The sequence below is a fragment of the Triturus cristatus genome, chromosome 10, assembly GCF_964204655.1.
Source record: "Triturus cristatus chromosome 10, aTriCri1.1, whole genome shotgun sequence".
NCBI classification, from domain to species: domain Eukaryota; kingdom Metazoa; phylum Chordata; class Amphibia; order Caudata; family Salamandridae; genus Triturus; species Triturus cristatus.
The window spans coordinates 26,457,709-26,472,790 of NC_140593.1; the positions used below are offsets into that span (position 1 = coordinate 26,457,709).

Here is a 15,082-nt window from a genome sequence, read left to right on the forward strand (position 1 = left end):
TTCATAAATCGGGTCACACAGGTTCTTTAAGATTCTTTCAAGTCTCTTCCAAAATATCTTTGGGTCTGATTCTACCTCACACATGGACCCCGTAGATAGTGATATGTCTGACCGCGTTTCAGTAGATAAGGGTTTAGGACATGGGGGTAAATCCCTCCTTGTGGCAGGGGGAGGGACGTGATCAATGTTAGGCTTCTTCCCAACAACATTCTTTTGATTTCCCCTACGAGATTTTTTCAAGGTAGGGGCTAATTGTTGGTGATTAGATGCCGCTACTCTATTACTAGTAGAGCGGGTCTTAATACTTGATAGAGACTTAGAAATCGGAACCAGATTTGCGCTGTTCGCGACATCAGCATTATCGTCCAATATTTCGATCAAAGGGGTGGGACACATCATGAGATCATCATTTTGCTCTTCCTCCAGAGGAGATATACAGGTCATAGAATCCGACCTAACGGGCTGTCCACAAGGTGGTGAACTTAGATTGGCCATACTTCCTAAGGAGGACCTCTTGTCACACAGGATATCTAAAGATAATCTTTTTTCAGTTAGTTCGATATCCTTTGCAAGAACTGATTGCACCCGGACCAGGAAGTTGTCCAATGTTCCCATTAATGCTCCCCCAGTCGACTGTGTAGTAAAACCATCCCTTTTAGCAGACTTTTCCATCCTTCGATAATACTAGCAGCCACTTGACACAAAATCCCACAGCGTTACACACAAGGGCCTGGTGCTTACCCTTTCTGATTCTCTTTAGGCAATGCTTGTTAGAGGAAGGTCCCGTTCCGTTCTCGGTCGATCTCGGACGGGCTCAGACGGGCCCGCCCTTGGCCCGGGCTTCGCCCGGCGCGCGCCCGTGCGCGTCCCGCGATGCGTGGGCCGTGAGGAGTCTTATGGCGTCAGGGCGGGAGGGCGGGAGTACGGGAAGAGGCCACAGCTGTGTTAGATTACGGGGCTGCTGGTCCTCGCAGTCCCGTGTCCGTTGCTCTACCTCAGCAACCAGTCACCTTAGAAGATGTTAGCAGCTCCCTCGTTATGTCAGCATTCGCCAGGTCCTTAGGTTAAAAGATCCGATAAAATGGCACACAAAGGCTCCAGCCACGAACGGCACCCGCGAAGCGGGGGCCGTGAGGAGTCTTATGGCGTCAGGGCGGGAGGGCGGGAGTACGGGAAGAGGCCACATCTGTGTTAGATTACGGGGCTGCTGGTCCTCGCAGTCCCGTGTCCGTTGCTCTACCTCAGCAACCAGTCACCTTAGAAGATGTTAGCAGCTCCCTCGTTATGTCAGCATTCGCCAGGTCCTTAGGTTAAAAGATCCGATAAAATGGCACACAAAGGCTCCAGCCACGAACGGCACCCATTACCAATGTTGTGGCCTCAGACATGATGTGCATGAGTGGGAGATATGCATAGTGTCGGGACAGTTGCTCCTGTTACAGTCAGCTCATTCCAGGACCATAGAGCAGTGTGCCCACTACAGTCCCCTGACACAGCCTGCCCTCCTAATCATGTGTGTGATCCAACACTGTGCACATTCACTGTGGGTTCAGCATGGCTTTGCCTCTGTGGCATTGTTCCCTGGCCTAGGTACTATTTTTCATATGTGTGCTACATGTGTCCACTGGACAGGGATACACCAGTTTGCTTGTGCATACTCACACTGGGCAGTGCCTGTGTGGCTATTCACAACAATCTGTTGATGTTTGTTTGTGACCAATATCTTTTGCCAGCCCTACAAGGTGATGCTGTGTTAATGAAGCTAGTTTTCAAGCACAGTTATTGTAACCCTGAATAAGAGGTGTCACTTCTTGATCGGTATCAGTCACATTGATTCAGGTATGGGTGGGTGTGTGTGGGAGGGGCGTACATGTTCAACCCTGATTTTTCATTGCCAGTTCTGACTTGTGTGTGAAAATTCGCAGTACAGAAAGTCACCGTGCAGTGCCCCCGTGATGTTGGCCAGTGCTTAATGTTCGTGCTTCGTAGCCTGTGTCAGTTTTTGACAATCATGTATTCTGCTTGTACATTTTGGGCACCTGTGTGTGGTTTAGATGCTACACAGTTGTGACTTTGTGTGCTGACATCTGTGGGTACATTCTGGCTTGCCATGAGGGTGTCCCCACAGTACAGCTAGGCTTTTTTGCTAAACAATTGCAGGCCCATTAGCTTATGCATTGTCCTGGGTGTGGACATGTGTGCCACTCCAGATGACAGTCAGTAGGTCATATGTGTAGCCAACTGTGTAATCAGGTGACGGATAACCATGTGACAAATGACATTATTCAAGTTGTTACTCAGAGAAAATCTCCATTGGCACTCACTACACCTGTCAACATGACTCAATGTTTCATATGTTTGACCTTGTTGTTTTGTTGTGAAGGACAATGATGTGCCTGCATGACAGATGTCTGCCAAGGAAGTGCACAAGACACCACCTTTACACTTTCCAGGGACACGCTGGCACATTTTAAAGTAAGGCACAGTTTGCACAAAACTTGTTTAGAGTTCATAAATATACATGTTCCCACAGTGTGGTAGCATTTGGGTTAGTCCTTGGTTGTAGCTGATACCAACTTACGAGTGTCAAGTCATCCAGACCAACGTGGTGCCATGTATATGTACCTACTGATACCCCATTTCTGCCTAACAGTGGCTTATTTGAATGAGTCTGGCAGCCCAGACAATGACTGTATACATGAAGTTTGGTGTGCACCTCCTTGTGTGACTTCTGCTATACAGACACATGTGTGTTCTGTTCACAGAGTGCCACATTCACACATTCTAGACATGTCCATTGTGTAAAGGGTTGTGATTCTCCAGGAAACACAATGTATTTCTTTGGGGTTTCCAAAGTACTCACAGGTCTCTGAGTGTGGGGACACCTTCTGCATTGGCATGTGGTATTTGGCCTTGGGTGCGACAATACTGTTTGGTTCACAGTGAACAAGAGGTGGCATGCCTTCATAGTCTTGCTGTGCTCAACTGATCCCAGACACTAGCTTCTCATGATCTTGTGATTTCAAGTTATTTGCTGTTGTGTCCTGATTTTCATTTTTTCAAAGTGGCATGGTGAGTCAACCAACTGGGGAGTGCAGGGCCTACATATGTGGGGAGTATTCTAGATGTTACTCATGATGCCTTTCCTGATATGCACTGTTGCCTATTTTGTTTGGACTCATGTGTCAGATGTATACAGGTGACTGATTTTTTCCTGTCTCTTCACCTTGCCCACAGCATCATCGGAGGACACTGAGGGAGACACCGGTATGGACGTGGAGGAGGGATCGAGCAGTGGTGCCACCACTGGTGAGGAGTCGGCAGACTCAAGTGGCACCGAGGGTGTGGGGAGTGAGGCGGAGGACCTGCCCAGTACAAACACTGACTACGAGGCTGACGGGTCCGAGGCTGAACTCCCTGAGGGGGCGGAGGCTGCTCCGACAGCTGGCAGCAGCACTCCATCCGTCACTGCCCCCTCCATTCCCATCACCGCCCTCCCACTTGCTCAGGTCCCTTCTGTCCGTGCAAGGCAACACCATGTCTCCTTCGTGCCAGGCACCACACCCCGTGCCCCTGTCCCCCCTGCTGCCCTCACTGCTGAGTCTGTGGACATTCTGCGTCAGTTGCAGGTTGGGCAGACATCGATCCTGACTGTCCTCCATGGCCACACCAGACTGCTCACCCAGATGGTGTCATACGTGGGGGGCATGTCATCAGCGATGTCTGACCAACGGATGTTGCTGAGGTCCCTGGACACGTCACTGACAGCAGCAGTGAGTCACCTGCAGTGCTGCGTCCCCCCCTACCCCTGCACCATCCACAAGTCCCACACCCATCCCTGTCCCAAGCACACCCAGACATCCACACACACGCACCCCACCAGACACAAGCAGCACACCACCACGTAGGGGCAAGCGCACACCTCCTGACACGCTCATTAAGGGGGAAGCAGGCACGCCCATTGGGTCTGGGGCACACAGCCAGGCACGCAGCCACAGTCCTCGTCCACATGACTCACTCCCCAGTCCCTCCGATGTCACTCCCCTTGGCTCCCCTGCCCCAGAATCGTAGAAGGAGGCCTACTTTGCTGGGCTGGGACTCAGCCCCACTAGTTCACCTGGCCGGAAACGGTCAAGGCACTCCATGGGTAGAGGAGTTAAGTCCCCCAGCCTGTCCACCACCTCCCCCAGTCTCGCTGCAACCCATCCCTCTGACCCCCTCCCTCCTTGGGGCCTGTTGTTTCTCCGGGTGCAGGGGAGACGCTTGAAGAACTGGCAGAAGTGTGCAGTGCCGAGCTCACCTCCACCTTTGGCGCTGCACCACCCCCTGTGGTGGAGTCATCCGTCCCTGCACGCACCACACCTACCCTTCCCCCTCCTGTCCCTGGGGTGCCTGGTCCTTCCCCACATGATGCCCCCCCCCAGTCGACAACACAGAGTCTTCTGATGTGCAGGCAAGCTGGGGGAGACGCATGGCCATGTGTCCCCCCCAAGGACTGATAATATGGACTGGCCATTGGCCTTTGTGAATAGTCGCATTTACACATTATTATTTTCATGCTGAATAAAGCATTTTCTTTTTCGTTTGAAAAGCCACACTGTTCGGCAGGAGCGGAGGCAATTGTTTGCAGAGGGCGCCAGATGCTTTCCCTGACTGGAAGTGAGCCTCGGCACCGCTGGGGCCGGTGAGCTGTGAGAACCTCCCGGGAAGTCGGATGGACGGTGAGGGACCCAACTAGAGGCCGGTGAGAGGCTTGAAGGAGGCTTTGATTTTATCAGCCATGATCCTGCACAGCCGCACTAAGGGAGGCTGCCTGCTGTGTGGCAGACTTAAGATTCCCTGGGGAAGGGTCATTTATGGGGAGGGTTTTCTACACCACAAAATCAACCCAGCTCGCGTCTTCCATTGCCACCTGACCTGCTAGGAGACTCTGTTCTCCATGCATTTTTGAGTGTGCTGCTTCCTTGAAGGGCGTATTTGAGGCGCCTGTGTTTCGCAGAACCATCGGAGCCTTGTGTGCCTTGTTCTACTCTATTACTCTTCCCTCGCCCTTTGCCTCTCATCTGTTCCCCCAGGAAGCTCTCTATGACCCGTGCTGGGCTTGAGCCCCTCACCATATTCGCGGCTGCTCATATTGAAATGGCAAACGCCTCTTGCTTCATGCAGCAGGCAGAGCATTACCGGAGCGGCGACTGCATGTTCCTTTGAGCCCGGCCCTTCCGCTGTAAAGTTGGGGATCCTGCTTCTGCAGAGTGACCTGCCCGGATCCTGCCTGCTCACTCCTCCATGCCACTGAGGGTAGCAGGGAAGTGCTGCTGCTGCCTGCTACCCGCCTCCTCCATGCTCAGAGACCGTCTAACACAGGAACAGAAGCCAGTGCCCCTCCGCCTTCCCAGGGCGCACCACAGAGACTGTCCCTCAACACACCTTGCCCGCAGCATGCAAAACCCTGGTGTGTGTTTAAAAATCCTGCAGACACCATTTTCCAGGCTCAATAATTAAAAAGTTCTCCTACCGGGTAACAAGCAAGTAAAGGGGCCAGTAGACATGGGAGGATACAAATGACGAAATGGCTGTAATAAGGAGGGACTAACAAGCCTATAAACAAATACGAAAGAAGCATTTACTAAGGACAAAGTCACAAGCCAATGAAAAATATGGGCGGGGGAGTGGCCGGGGCTACCCTCACATACTGAACTACAGCAGATCTTCACCAGAGCAGTGCTTGCATGCTGACTTCAGGCTTGACCTTAAAAAAAGCCCCAAAGGGGAGCGAGCCTTGCCTAAGGGGTCACTCCCGGCAATAATTTAAAAAATGACATCCCTGGTGTCTAATGGGTTTTGATTCCCCCCAGGGGGGCAAATCAGCTGAAAAAGAAATGCCAAACTAGCCCATGGGGGAGTTGAAACATGGTAATTACATTAGCCCCTAAGGGGAGTGACCCTTGCCCAATGGGCCACTACCCCAACATAAATAAACCCCGTTGGTCTGGTAGATTCAATTTCTTGCTCCAGGATCACAGCCCCACCCGCAACCATAAAGCAGAAATCCTCTACAGACAGACACATGGGGGAAGGAAAAACTCTCTCCTTCCCCCTGTGTCTGTCTGCCTAGTAAACTCCTCTCTCCCAAGAAGGACTCACCTGAAAGGAGTCCTCTCTATAAAATGAGCTGAAATAAAATGACTTCCAGCCTTTCCCCTGCACCATCTGATGATGTTGGTGCTCTAGGCGCACACTGACATCATCAGAATGCTGAGGGGGGTTGTGAGTGCCGCTGACAACCCCAATGGAGGTATGTCATGGGGTGACATATGGGTAGCCCCAGTTTTCTCCACATGGGTTGGTGCCAGGACAGCCTAGAGTTATCATCAGCCCACAAGCACTGTGGCTGAGGATGGCTCCAGACCAGTTAATTCTTTGGGAGACTCCCTTCATCTCTTCTCCCTCCAAGGATTTGTTAGGTGACTGTTATATACACAAATTAAATTATAAAACTACTTCAACAGGTTCCTCCTGCATTTGATTAAGATTTCAATTATTTTTGGAATTCACAAATGTATACAGAGTAATCCAGAAAGTGATTGTTGCATTACTGCTGATATCAACATAGAAATACCATATTTGAATAAGAAGTTGTCCATATACATTTAGCAGAAAAATCCTGAGGAAGTGAAAGTGTACTTGCTCATTTTTTCATTTTCTCTATGCGAACAATATTTTTCCTAGGGCGAAACCACTTTATTTGCATTTTCACCAATTTTGGGGTTGTTTCCTGCACATTCCCAATTTTCAAATCGATTTCCACTTGCCCTCATATGTATCTCCGCCATTTACCAGGTGGGAATGGATCGGCAAAATCATGTCAATCCCTTCAAACAAGAATGTTTACTCTAAAGAAACTCTTATCTCTAAAGTGGTTTTACACTTTTAAGGGTCTTTATATGTAAACTACACCTACACATTCAAATAGGTCTGTGGATTGACAGACCTTTGCCTCTCCTATGGATGCTTGGTCTCTTAGTATTGCCTTTTAACCTGTTGTCCTCAGACCTCCTGGCTCTGTAATAATATGGCATGTACCCTGTGCTTCTTCCCCATGAAGACCCAAACTCAGTTATATCAAGTGCCCTTTGATATTTCCTCTCTGTTTTACTGATGTTATGTCATCTTCCCCACATCTCTTCCTTTCTGGATCTCCCACACTAACATTATCACATCTGCCCTGCCTCTCTTCCCATCGGGTTCCTCACACTGAGTTATCACATCTTCCTCACATCTCAATCTCTTTGGACCCTCACACTGATAGCATCACATCTGCCCTGCATCTCTCACTCCCTGAATTGTTCACACTGATATTATAATGACATGTACCACACATCTCTCACTACCTGGATCCCTCACACTGATACAATCACAGCTGCCCTGCATCTCCTCCTCCCTGGATCCCTCACACTGATGCTATCACATCTGCTCTGCATCTCTTCCTCCCTTAAACCCTTGTACTGATACAATCACATCTGCCCTGAATCTCGTCCTCTCTGGATCCCTCACACTGATGCTATCACATCTGCCCTGCATCTCCTCCTCCATGGATCCCTCACACTGATGCTATCACATCTGCCCTGCATCTCCTCCTCCCTGGATCCCTCACACTGATGCTATCACATCTGCCCTGCATCTCCTCCTCCCTGGATCCCTCACACTGATGCTATCACATCTGCCCTGCATCTCGTCCTCCCTGGATCCCTCACACTGATGCTATCACATCTGCCCTGCATCTCCTCCTCCCTGGATCCCTCACACTGATGCTATCACATCTGCCCTGCATCTCCTCCTCCATGGATCCCTCACACTGATGCTATCACATCTGCCCTGCATCTCCTCCTCCCTGGATCCCTCACACTGATGCTATCACATCTGCCCTGCATCTCCTCCTCCCTGGATCCCTCACACTGATGCTATCACATCTGCCCTGCATCTCCTCCTCGCTGGATCCTTCACACTGATGCTATCACATCTGCCCTGCATCTCCTCCTCCATGGATTCTTCAAACTGATGCTATCACATCTGCCCTGCATCTCCTTCTCCCTGGATCCCTCACACTGATGCTATCACTTGTGCCCTGCATCTCCTCCTCCCTGGATCCCTCACACTGATGCTATCACATCTGCCCTGCATCTCCTCCTCGCTGGATCCTTCACACTGATGCTATCACATCTGCCCTGCATCTCCTTCTCCCTGGACCCCTCACACTGATGCTATCACATCTGCCCTGCATCTCCTCCTCCATGGATCCCTCACACTGATGCTATCACATCTGCCCTGCATCTCCTCCTCCCTGGATCCCTCACACTGATGCTATCACATCTGCCCTGCATCTCCTCCTCCATGGATTCTTCAAACTGATGCTATCACATCTGCCCTGCATCTCCTCCTCCCTGGATCCCTCACACTGATGCTATCACATCTGCCCTGCATCTCCTCCTCCCTGGATCCCTCACACTGATGCTATCACATCTGCCCTGCATCTCCTCCTCCCTGGATCCCTCACACTGATGCTATCACTTGTGCCCTGCATCTCCTCCTCCCTGGATCCCTCACACTGATGCTATCACATCTGCCCCACATCTCTACCACCCTGGTTCACTCACACTATAGTTATCGTATGTGCCCTACATCTCTCATTCCCTGGACTCTTCAAACTGATGCTGTCACGTGTGCCCACATCTCTTTCTCCCTAGGATCCCTCACACTGATGTCATCACATCTTCTCTGCATCTCTTAATCCCTGGATTCCCTCACACTGATGCAATTACATTCTTGCATCTTTCACTCGCTGAATACCTCTCACTGAACCTATGACATCAACCCCTTATTTCCTCCTTCTCTGATCTCTCACATGACAAAAATACAAATTCTTTCTCAGTACGCAGGATGTGTGATAATGTTGCATGTGCCCTTTGTTTCTTCCCCTGTTGATGTCTCACACATCTCCCTCTCTTCCTCTCCAGGTCCCTACCTCTGTCTGCAGTGAGAGTTGTCCTCCTGGATACAGGAAGGTCCCTCTAAAAGGGAAACCTCTCTGTTGCTATGACTGCACCCTCTGCACAGAAGGAGAGATTACCAACAAGAGCGGTAGGTGATAAAGCACTGCGTGCCAACCAATGATCCTTTTTAAAGACCTAAATGAAAAGATGTTTAACTTGCTCATAAGTGTAAGTTACCTTGGCAAATAACCCCTTTTATTTGAAAAATTTACTTTACATATGTTCACCATGTCAGTCAAATGGAAATAAAGTTATTAGAACATAATGATAATATAATTTCAGGATCTGCCAAAGCTAGAATTAGTCCATGGTCATCAATTAAACCACATCTCTTTTTCTATTATTCCCTCTCTCCCTCCATTCTCCCAAGCCAGTGCTTGCTTTGAGCTGCTGCGAGTGGTACAGTCACACTAGGTGCCAATGTCAAGGAGGTGCCCTCTGCATGGCAGGCTGAACTGAGATAAGGGCATCCTGCAGAGATATTTGTGTGAGCAGCATTTTCAGTGGGTATTTACAACAGCATGATAACTCTGGTGATTAATGCACTCGGAGTGATCTAAGATTTGTCTTTCAAAGTTTTGACCCATGAAATAGTAGCATAGAGAGTTAATGTTCCTGCTGCAAAGCACAACATGTGACATGCAGATCAGAGATTAATATTTTATGTAGATAGTGTATTGGATTATTTTTTTATCACATAGATCGTTCTGATACTTGGAGTTCAAAAGTGACAATCCTTAAGATATGACGCATTGAGCTATGAACCGGCCTCAACGTCTTATATGAGAATTGAAAGGCAGAGGTTTAGAACCTAATTGTTTTCCTCCTCTCAATCCTTTGTTATTCCACCATTGCGTAAAAGGCATCCTGTGGGGAGCAATGCAATTTTATTAGCGTGACTCCTCAATCATGCGTTACATTTATTGGCAGACTTAAAATGACTTTGTGACTGGTTTTCATCACAAACTTGTTGTGAACCTGATGCAAACTATTGTTTTGGGGCTTACTTTCCAGCACAAATACTAATTTGCACTGGACAGTAACCCTAAGTAACACAAAGAAGCACTCTGCATTAGTTAGGAAAGGAGGCAAACCATGGGTAGCACATGAACTTTCCCATGCACTCACCCATAGATTTTGATTTCTATCTACTAACGTCGGTATGAAAGAATTGACATAAATAAATAATGCATCCATGAGGCAGATTTGAAGTTTAAAAAATGATTTCTTTTCTCCAAACCTTTCAAACTTTACATACGTGCTGCACAGTGCAACACACATACAAAGCTGTAAAGGGTCACACTTTGTCAAATATAGAATGTTGTACTGGAAGGGCAACCTTCCAGTATAAAACCTAAGTTTGGAATCACCTGAACTCCCTTACACATTGGTGCAAGTGTGTTTGCATTGGTGCAAGGCAGCCTGAGGTATGCAAACACTGGAGGAGAGGTCAACAACATCATATATTAGGGCCCCTTCATTTCTCCATGGAAATTACTATAAAATGTAATGCCTACCTGTGAGAAAGTCATCCTTTTTTCCCCAATCACCCCCATTGTTTGATTGATACGGGTGGTAACTCACTCTGATTGTGCCTTGGGCCATGCGAACCAGACCCAGGGCCAGTAGTCTGTGTAAAATGTATATGGTAATTAGGTGAAAATGCAATTAATATGAAAAACAACCTGAAAGCCCCTAGTATATGGTAGGGCATGTAGGTTTAGAGGCCCAGCAGAGCTGATGCACATGAGTGTGCATTGCTGTGTTGTCTGCTGTCATTTTCAAGGCAGCTCTGCTTTGTGGGCTGCCTTGAAAAGTAAATTATAATCGACTTTGGAATTAAAGCTATTTCTACAGTCTCAAACTAGCTTACTTTTACATATGCTACCCCAAACGTCACCCATAGGTGCCCCAGGGGCAGGGTGCCCCAGGGGTAGGGTGCCTGACAACTATAAGCAGGAACATTATATAAGGGATGTTTTATATGCCCAGGTGAGGAAAAAACTGCCAATGTCATGTTTTCCCATTGTAGCACATGGGCTCCAACTGCTATTGATAGAAGCAAGTTAAAAATGTACTTCAAAATATTAAAATGATTGCTAGAATTAATCTAACACCTTGCCACGTTAGATTTATTATAACTATCACAGAAAATAAGTTATAGAACTATGTTTTCCGATGTAATAAAAAGCCAGCCCTCCAGCAGTCTCTCCTGATTGACTAGCCTTTGACAGGCTGAGCCAAGCTCCTCTGATGAAGGGTGAAGTAGCCGACATCGAGACATAGGGCATCTGGTAGGAGGAGATCTGCACGCTGCAGAGCAAAAGGCAGGGTGGGCATGGAGTAGCTAAACTGGTCTTCAAAGAGGGAATGATAGTTAGGACAGGGCACAAGCTCAGACCCACTTCCTGTACCCCGAGCCAGACAGGAGCCCCACTAATTGAATTAGCAGAGGGACTTGAAGGGAAGTGTTAAGGAAACTTAGCCAGGCCAGTGGGTTGGCTTAGCCAGATCTTAACCTCCAGGGGATAATTTCTACATTTTGGATTTTAAAGGAATAGTGTTTCTGGGACAAGAATATGCCACAGTTTGGGGGATGGGGTCATACCTGAGGGTGGCACCCTGCCATCCATTGATCAGGGGTGCCCCCTGCTTATCACTCAAGGCCACTGGATAAATATTGGAGAACTGCCCAGCAACGTATATCCCTGCTTGTAACTACAAGAAGAAGGACTGCCCTGCTGGAAGTCTGGCCTGCACCAAGAGTATTGCACTCTGAATGACTAGACCTGCTGCACACTTTGGGAACAACAGCTTTAAGGTTTTTGCCTTAAAAAAAGAAGGAGTGGACTCCCTGAAAGCAATATGTTAAAATAGCTCCACTTGCATCATCTCCAGCATGAAGAAACCTGTTGACTACCTTCAGCTGGACTTTAAAGGATTTGGCCAGGTGCATTGTGGGAAACATAGTAACAACACCCCAAGGAGCAACTCAGAGCATCTGTAACCTTGGATTCATGTTTTTTACCCTTCAGAACCCAAATGGTCATTCTGGAAGAAGATTCAGAAGTTTGGAGAAAATTAGAGAATTTTTGGCAAAAATCTCCATAAAGGTGACCAACCCATCGACGGTAGTCAAGCCGGAGATGTCAAATTACGACCCGGCCCGAGATTCACAATTGGCCCACTGAAGCTCAGGAGCTTTTTGTCCTTGACAAGACTTCCATGGGATGACCTATAGATCGTGCTGAGCCAAACATCTGTCACTAACTCCAAACCCAGCCTGACAAGGTTCCTTGCTCGAAGTCGAGAGAAAAAGTTCCAAAAAAGTAAGGTAGTCAGAAGGTAAAAACTTGCCAGGGCACTACCGCTAAGTGTGTATACCCATCGTGGTTGGCCTGAAACTTTGACTTTGTCCCGGTTAAGCACAACCAGAACTCTGAAAGTGGTGCTTTTAGCTTTTAGGCATTAGAAAGTGTTTATTCTTTAAAAATCAATGTCTCTGGTTTCCTACATGGTATTTTAGTTTTTTGTGTGTCATTTTAATCATAAAAGTATTTCCTATTTTTAGAAATTGGTATTGGATTTTTTATTGTGTTGTCACTTACTTATTTAACATATTGGTGTTTTTAAATACTATACACTCCTGTTTCCTAAGTTAGGCCTGCATGCTCGTAGCCAGCTTACAAGGGTTGATCAAGGGGATCATCTTTTCAGACCTTGACTGGACCTTACATTGTGATTGTAGCCATATTACTAGTGGTAGGGACCTACCTACACCTACTGATAAACTACATTCCAACACTACCATTGAGGATGACACGTGACTCCTACATCTTTTAGTCATTATTGTTCTAAGTAACATTGCCTACTCATAGATTTACACACTTTTAACCCCTTCGGTGCTCATGACGGAATGGTTCCGTCATGACCCACGGTTGAGCTGTGCTCATGACGGAACCATTCCGTCATGACCACGCCCGCGCAAGATTCCGCCAGCACAGCGGCGGAATCTGCGCAGCATCGAAGGGGTTAAGGCTCTCTGTAATGTAAAGCACTACGATGACTTTGGGATGATTAGCGCTATAAAATAAATACTTGTCAGGTGGGAGCTAAGGAGAGATGGGGGCACCATTGGCACGTGGCAGAGAGGGAATGAAGAAGAAGTTATGGTGGAGCCAAGCAGCGATTGTTGCACTGGGTGACACTAATGATGATGCCGGCCCTCTCTCTACCCCTCAGTGAAAGGCCTTCTCTTCCTTTCCTTTAGTTTTTAGGATCATGGACCACTCACTAGACCCTCTACCCCTGTCAGCACAGAGCACTCTCTGTACCTTTATGTTTGCTCTGTGCAGTGTGGTCTCGCTTATTCCTTCTGTCCCCTCCTTACAAAACATCTTTTTTATGTGTGTCTTTGTAAGTCTGTCGGCCACTCTCTCTCTCTCTGTCTCTCTACTCTTTCAAACTCTGTCCTTCCTACTTACTTTCTCTTTCCCCAGTTCTCTCTGTCTGTATCCATCCATCTCCATGTTTTCATTCCTTTGACTCTCTCTCTTCCTACACTGCTTTGGCTCCATTTGGCTCTTTTGTTTCCTCTATCCAATGTTGTCTTCCCTTTCTTCTCCCAATTCTCCTTGTTTCTCTTGCATTCTGCTACTCTGTCTCTGTATTTTGTGCTCTCCTACTCTCTACATTGTCTGCCTTTCTCTTCTTCTATGTTTTATCTCTTCTGTCACTCATCCAAAACCACCTATGCCACTATACTCGCCATTAGACCATCTATACAAGTGAGCAGGAGACAGAAGTGAAGTGTAAAAATATAAAGGTTTGAATTTGAGGGGGAGAAGCAAACACCTATAGTATCAAACAAATAGGAGAGATAAACTAAGAGAGACAGAAGGGGCCAAGGAGGGGCTTATGAAAATATCAAAGTTCAGGCAAAGATGTTGATACTCAGGTCAATTTAGGCCAATTCACAAGCTGCATTTTGTAGCACAAACAATAGTGCTACTCACATAATACAAAACACTATTCACCAACCTACATGCAGAGGCCTACGTCTCTGTCTCTCCCATTATTGAAATGCAGAGACCTCTATCTCGTTGGAGGAGATCTCCATAAACATACATCTTTGTTTTTGTTGTAAATGTGGATTAGGGGCAGGGAGCAATTACTGGAAGTTGGGGAATACTTACTACAAACTGAGAGGGGACTGGAGAGGGTTAAGGAGGATTAAAGAGAGGCTCAAGGCTGGGTTTAGGGAGGGACAAGCATTAACCCTCAAAAGAGTACGGTCATTGCTATTCACAGACCTAGAGTAATCCCAGCACCACACGTAGCCAACCACTGGTACTGAAACACTCCAATAGAAATAATAGAGGCAGGGACGTAAAATAACACTATACAGGAAAATACTGTTAAAATAAATTGATGCATTTTTAATTTTTATAATCATATATATGTAATTTCACACTACAAACCATTTTCCCATGTGTTTTACACATAAGGGAACCCACAAACACCCTGTATTCCACCCATTGGGTCAGCATACGTGTACCCTGACCCCTTCTATCACTCTCATTGTTTAATTTCAGCTCCCAGGGACCGTGTCCTGTTACATAACATGGTGGCCGGAACTTTCTATACAGTTTGCGACCAGCCAATCACAGCATTCCTGTTGGTACGTGAATTTGCAACTCATTTCAAAATAGGCCCGAAGGATTTCTGCCTCTAGATATACAAATTTGTTTTTACATCAATTTTTCAAAGACTACTGAATGGATTTACACCAAATAACAAAAAGGGCTCTTTCTGGACCTAGAGCTACCTTTCTGGCAAATTCGGGGTAATTCCGTCCAGCGGCTTGGGCTGTAATCGTGTTCAATATCCCTATTGGAATTATCACGGGAAACACACTTTTTTGCCACCCTTTTTCTTTGCCCCTGCTTGACAGATCACCCCATAAATTTCCATGTACAATATGACCAATGGGAGCATTTTGTGGGGAACATTTTGTGAAGATTTTTCAACCT

General features: G+C 47.2%; 1 protein-coding gene across 1 annotated transcript in view; it reads left to right on the plus strand.

Annotated features, from left to right (window-relative positions):
• LOC146788748 (vomeronasal type-2 receptor 26-like) overlaps positions 1-15,082 on the plus strand; it is a 638,670-nt gene that overhangs the window by 538,646 nt on the left and 84,942 nt on the right. The window contains exon 4 of the mRNA XM_085630960.1: positions 9,015-9,138. Within this exon, the coding sequence (XP_085487086.1) occupies positions 9,015-9,138 (124 nt within the window). The remainder of the gene's footprint in view (positions 1-9,014; positions 9,139-15,082) is intronic.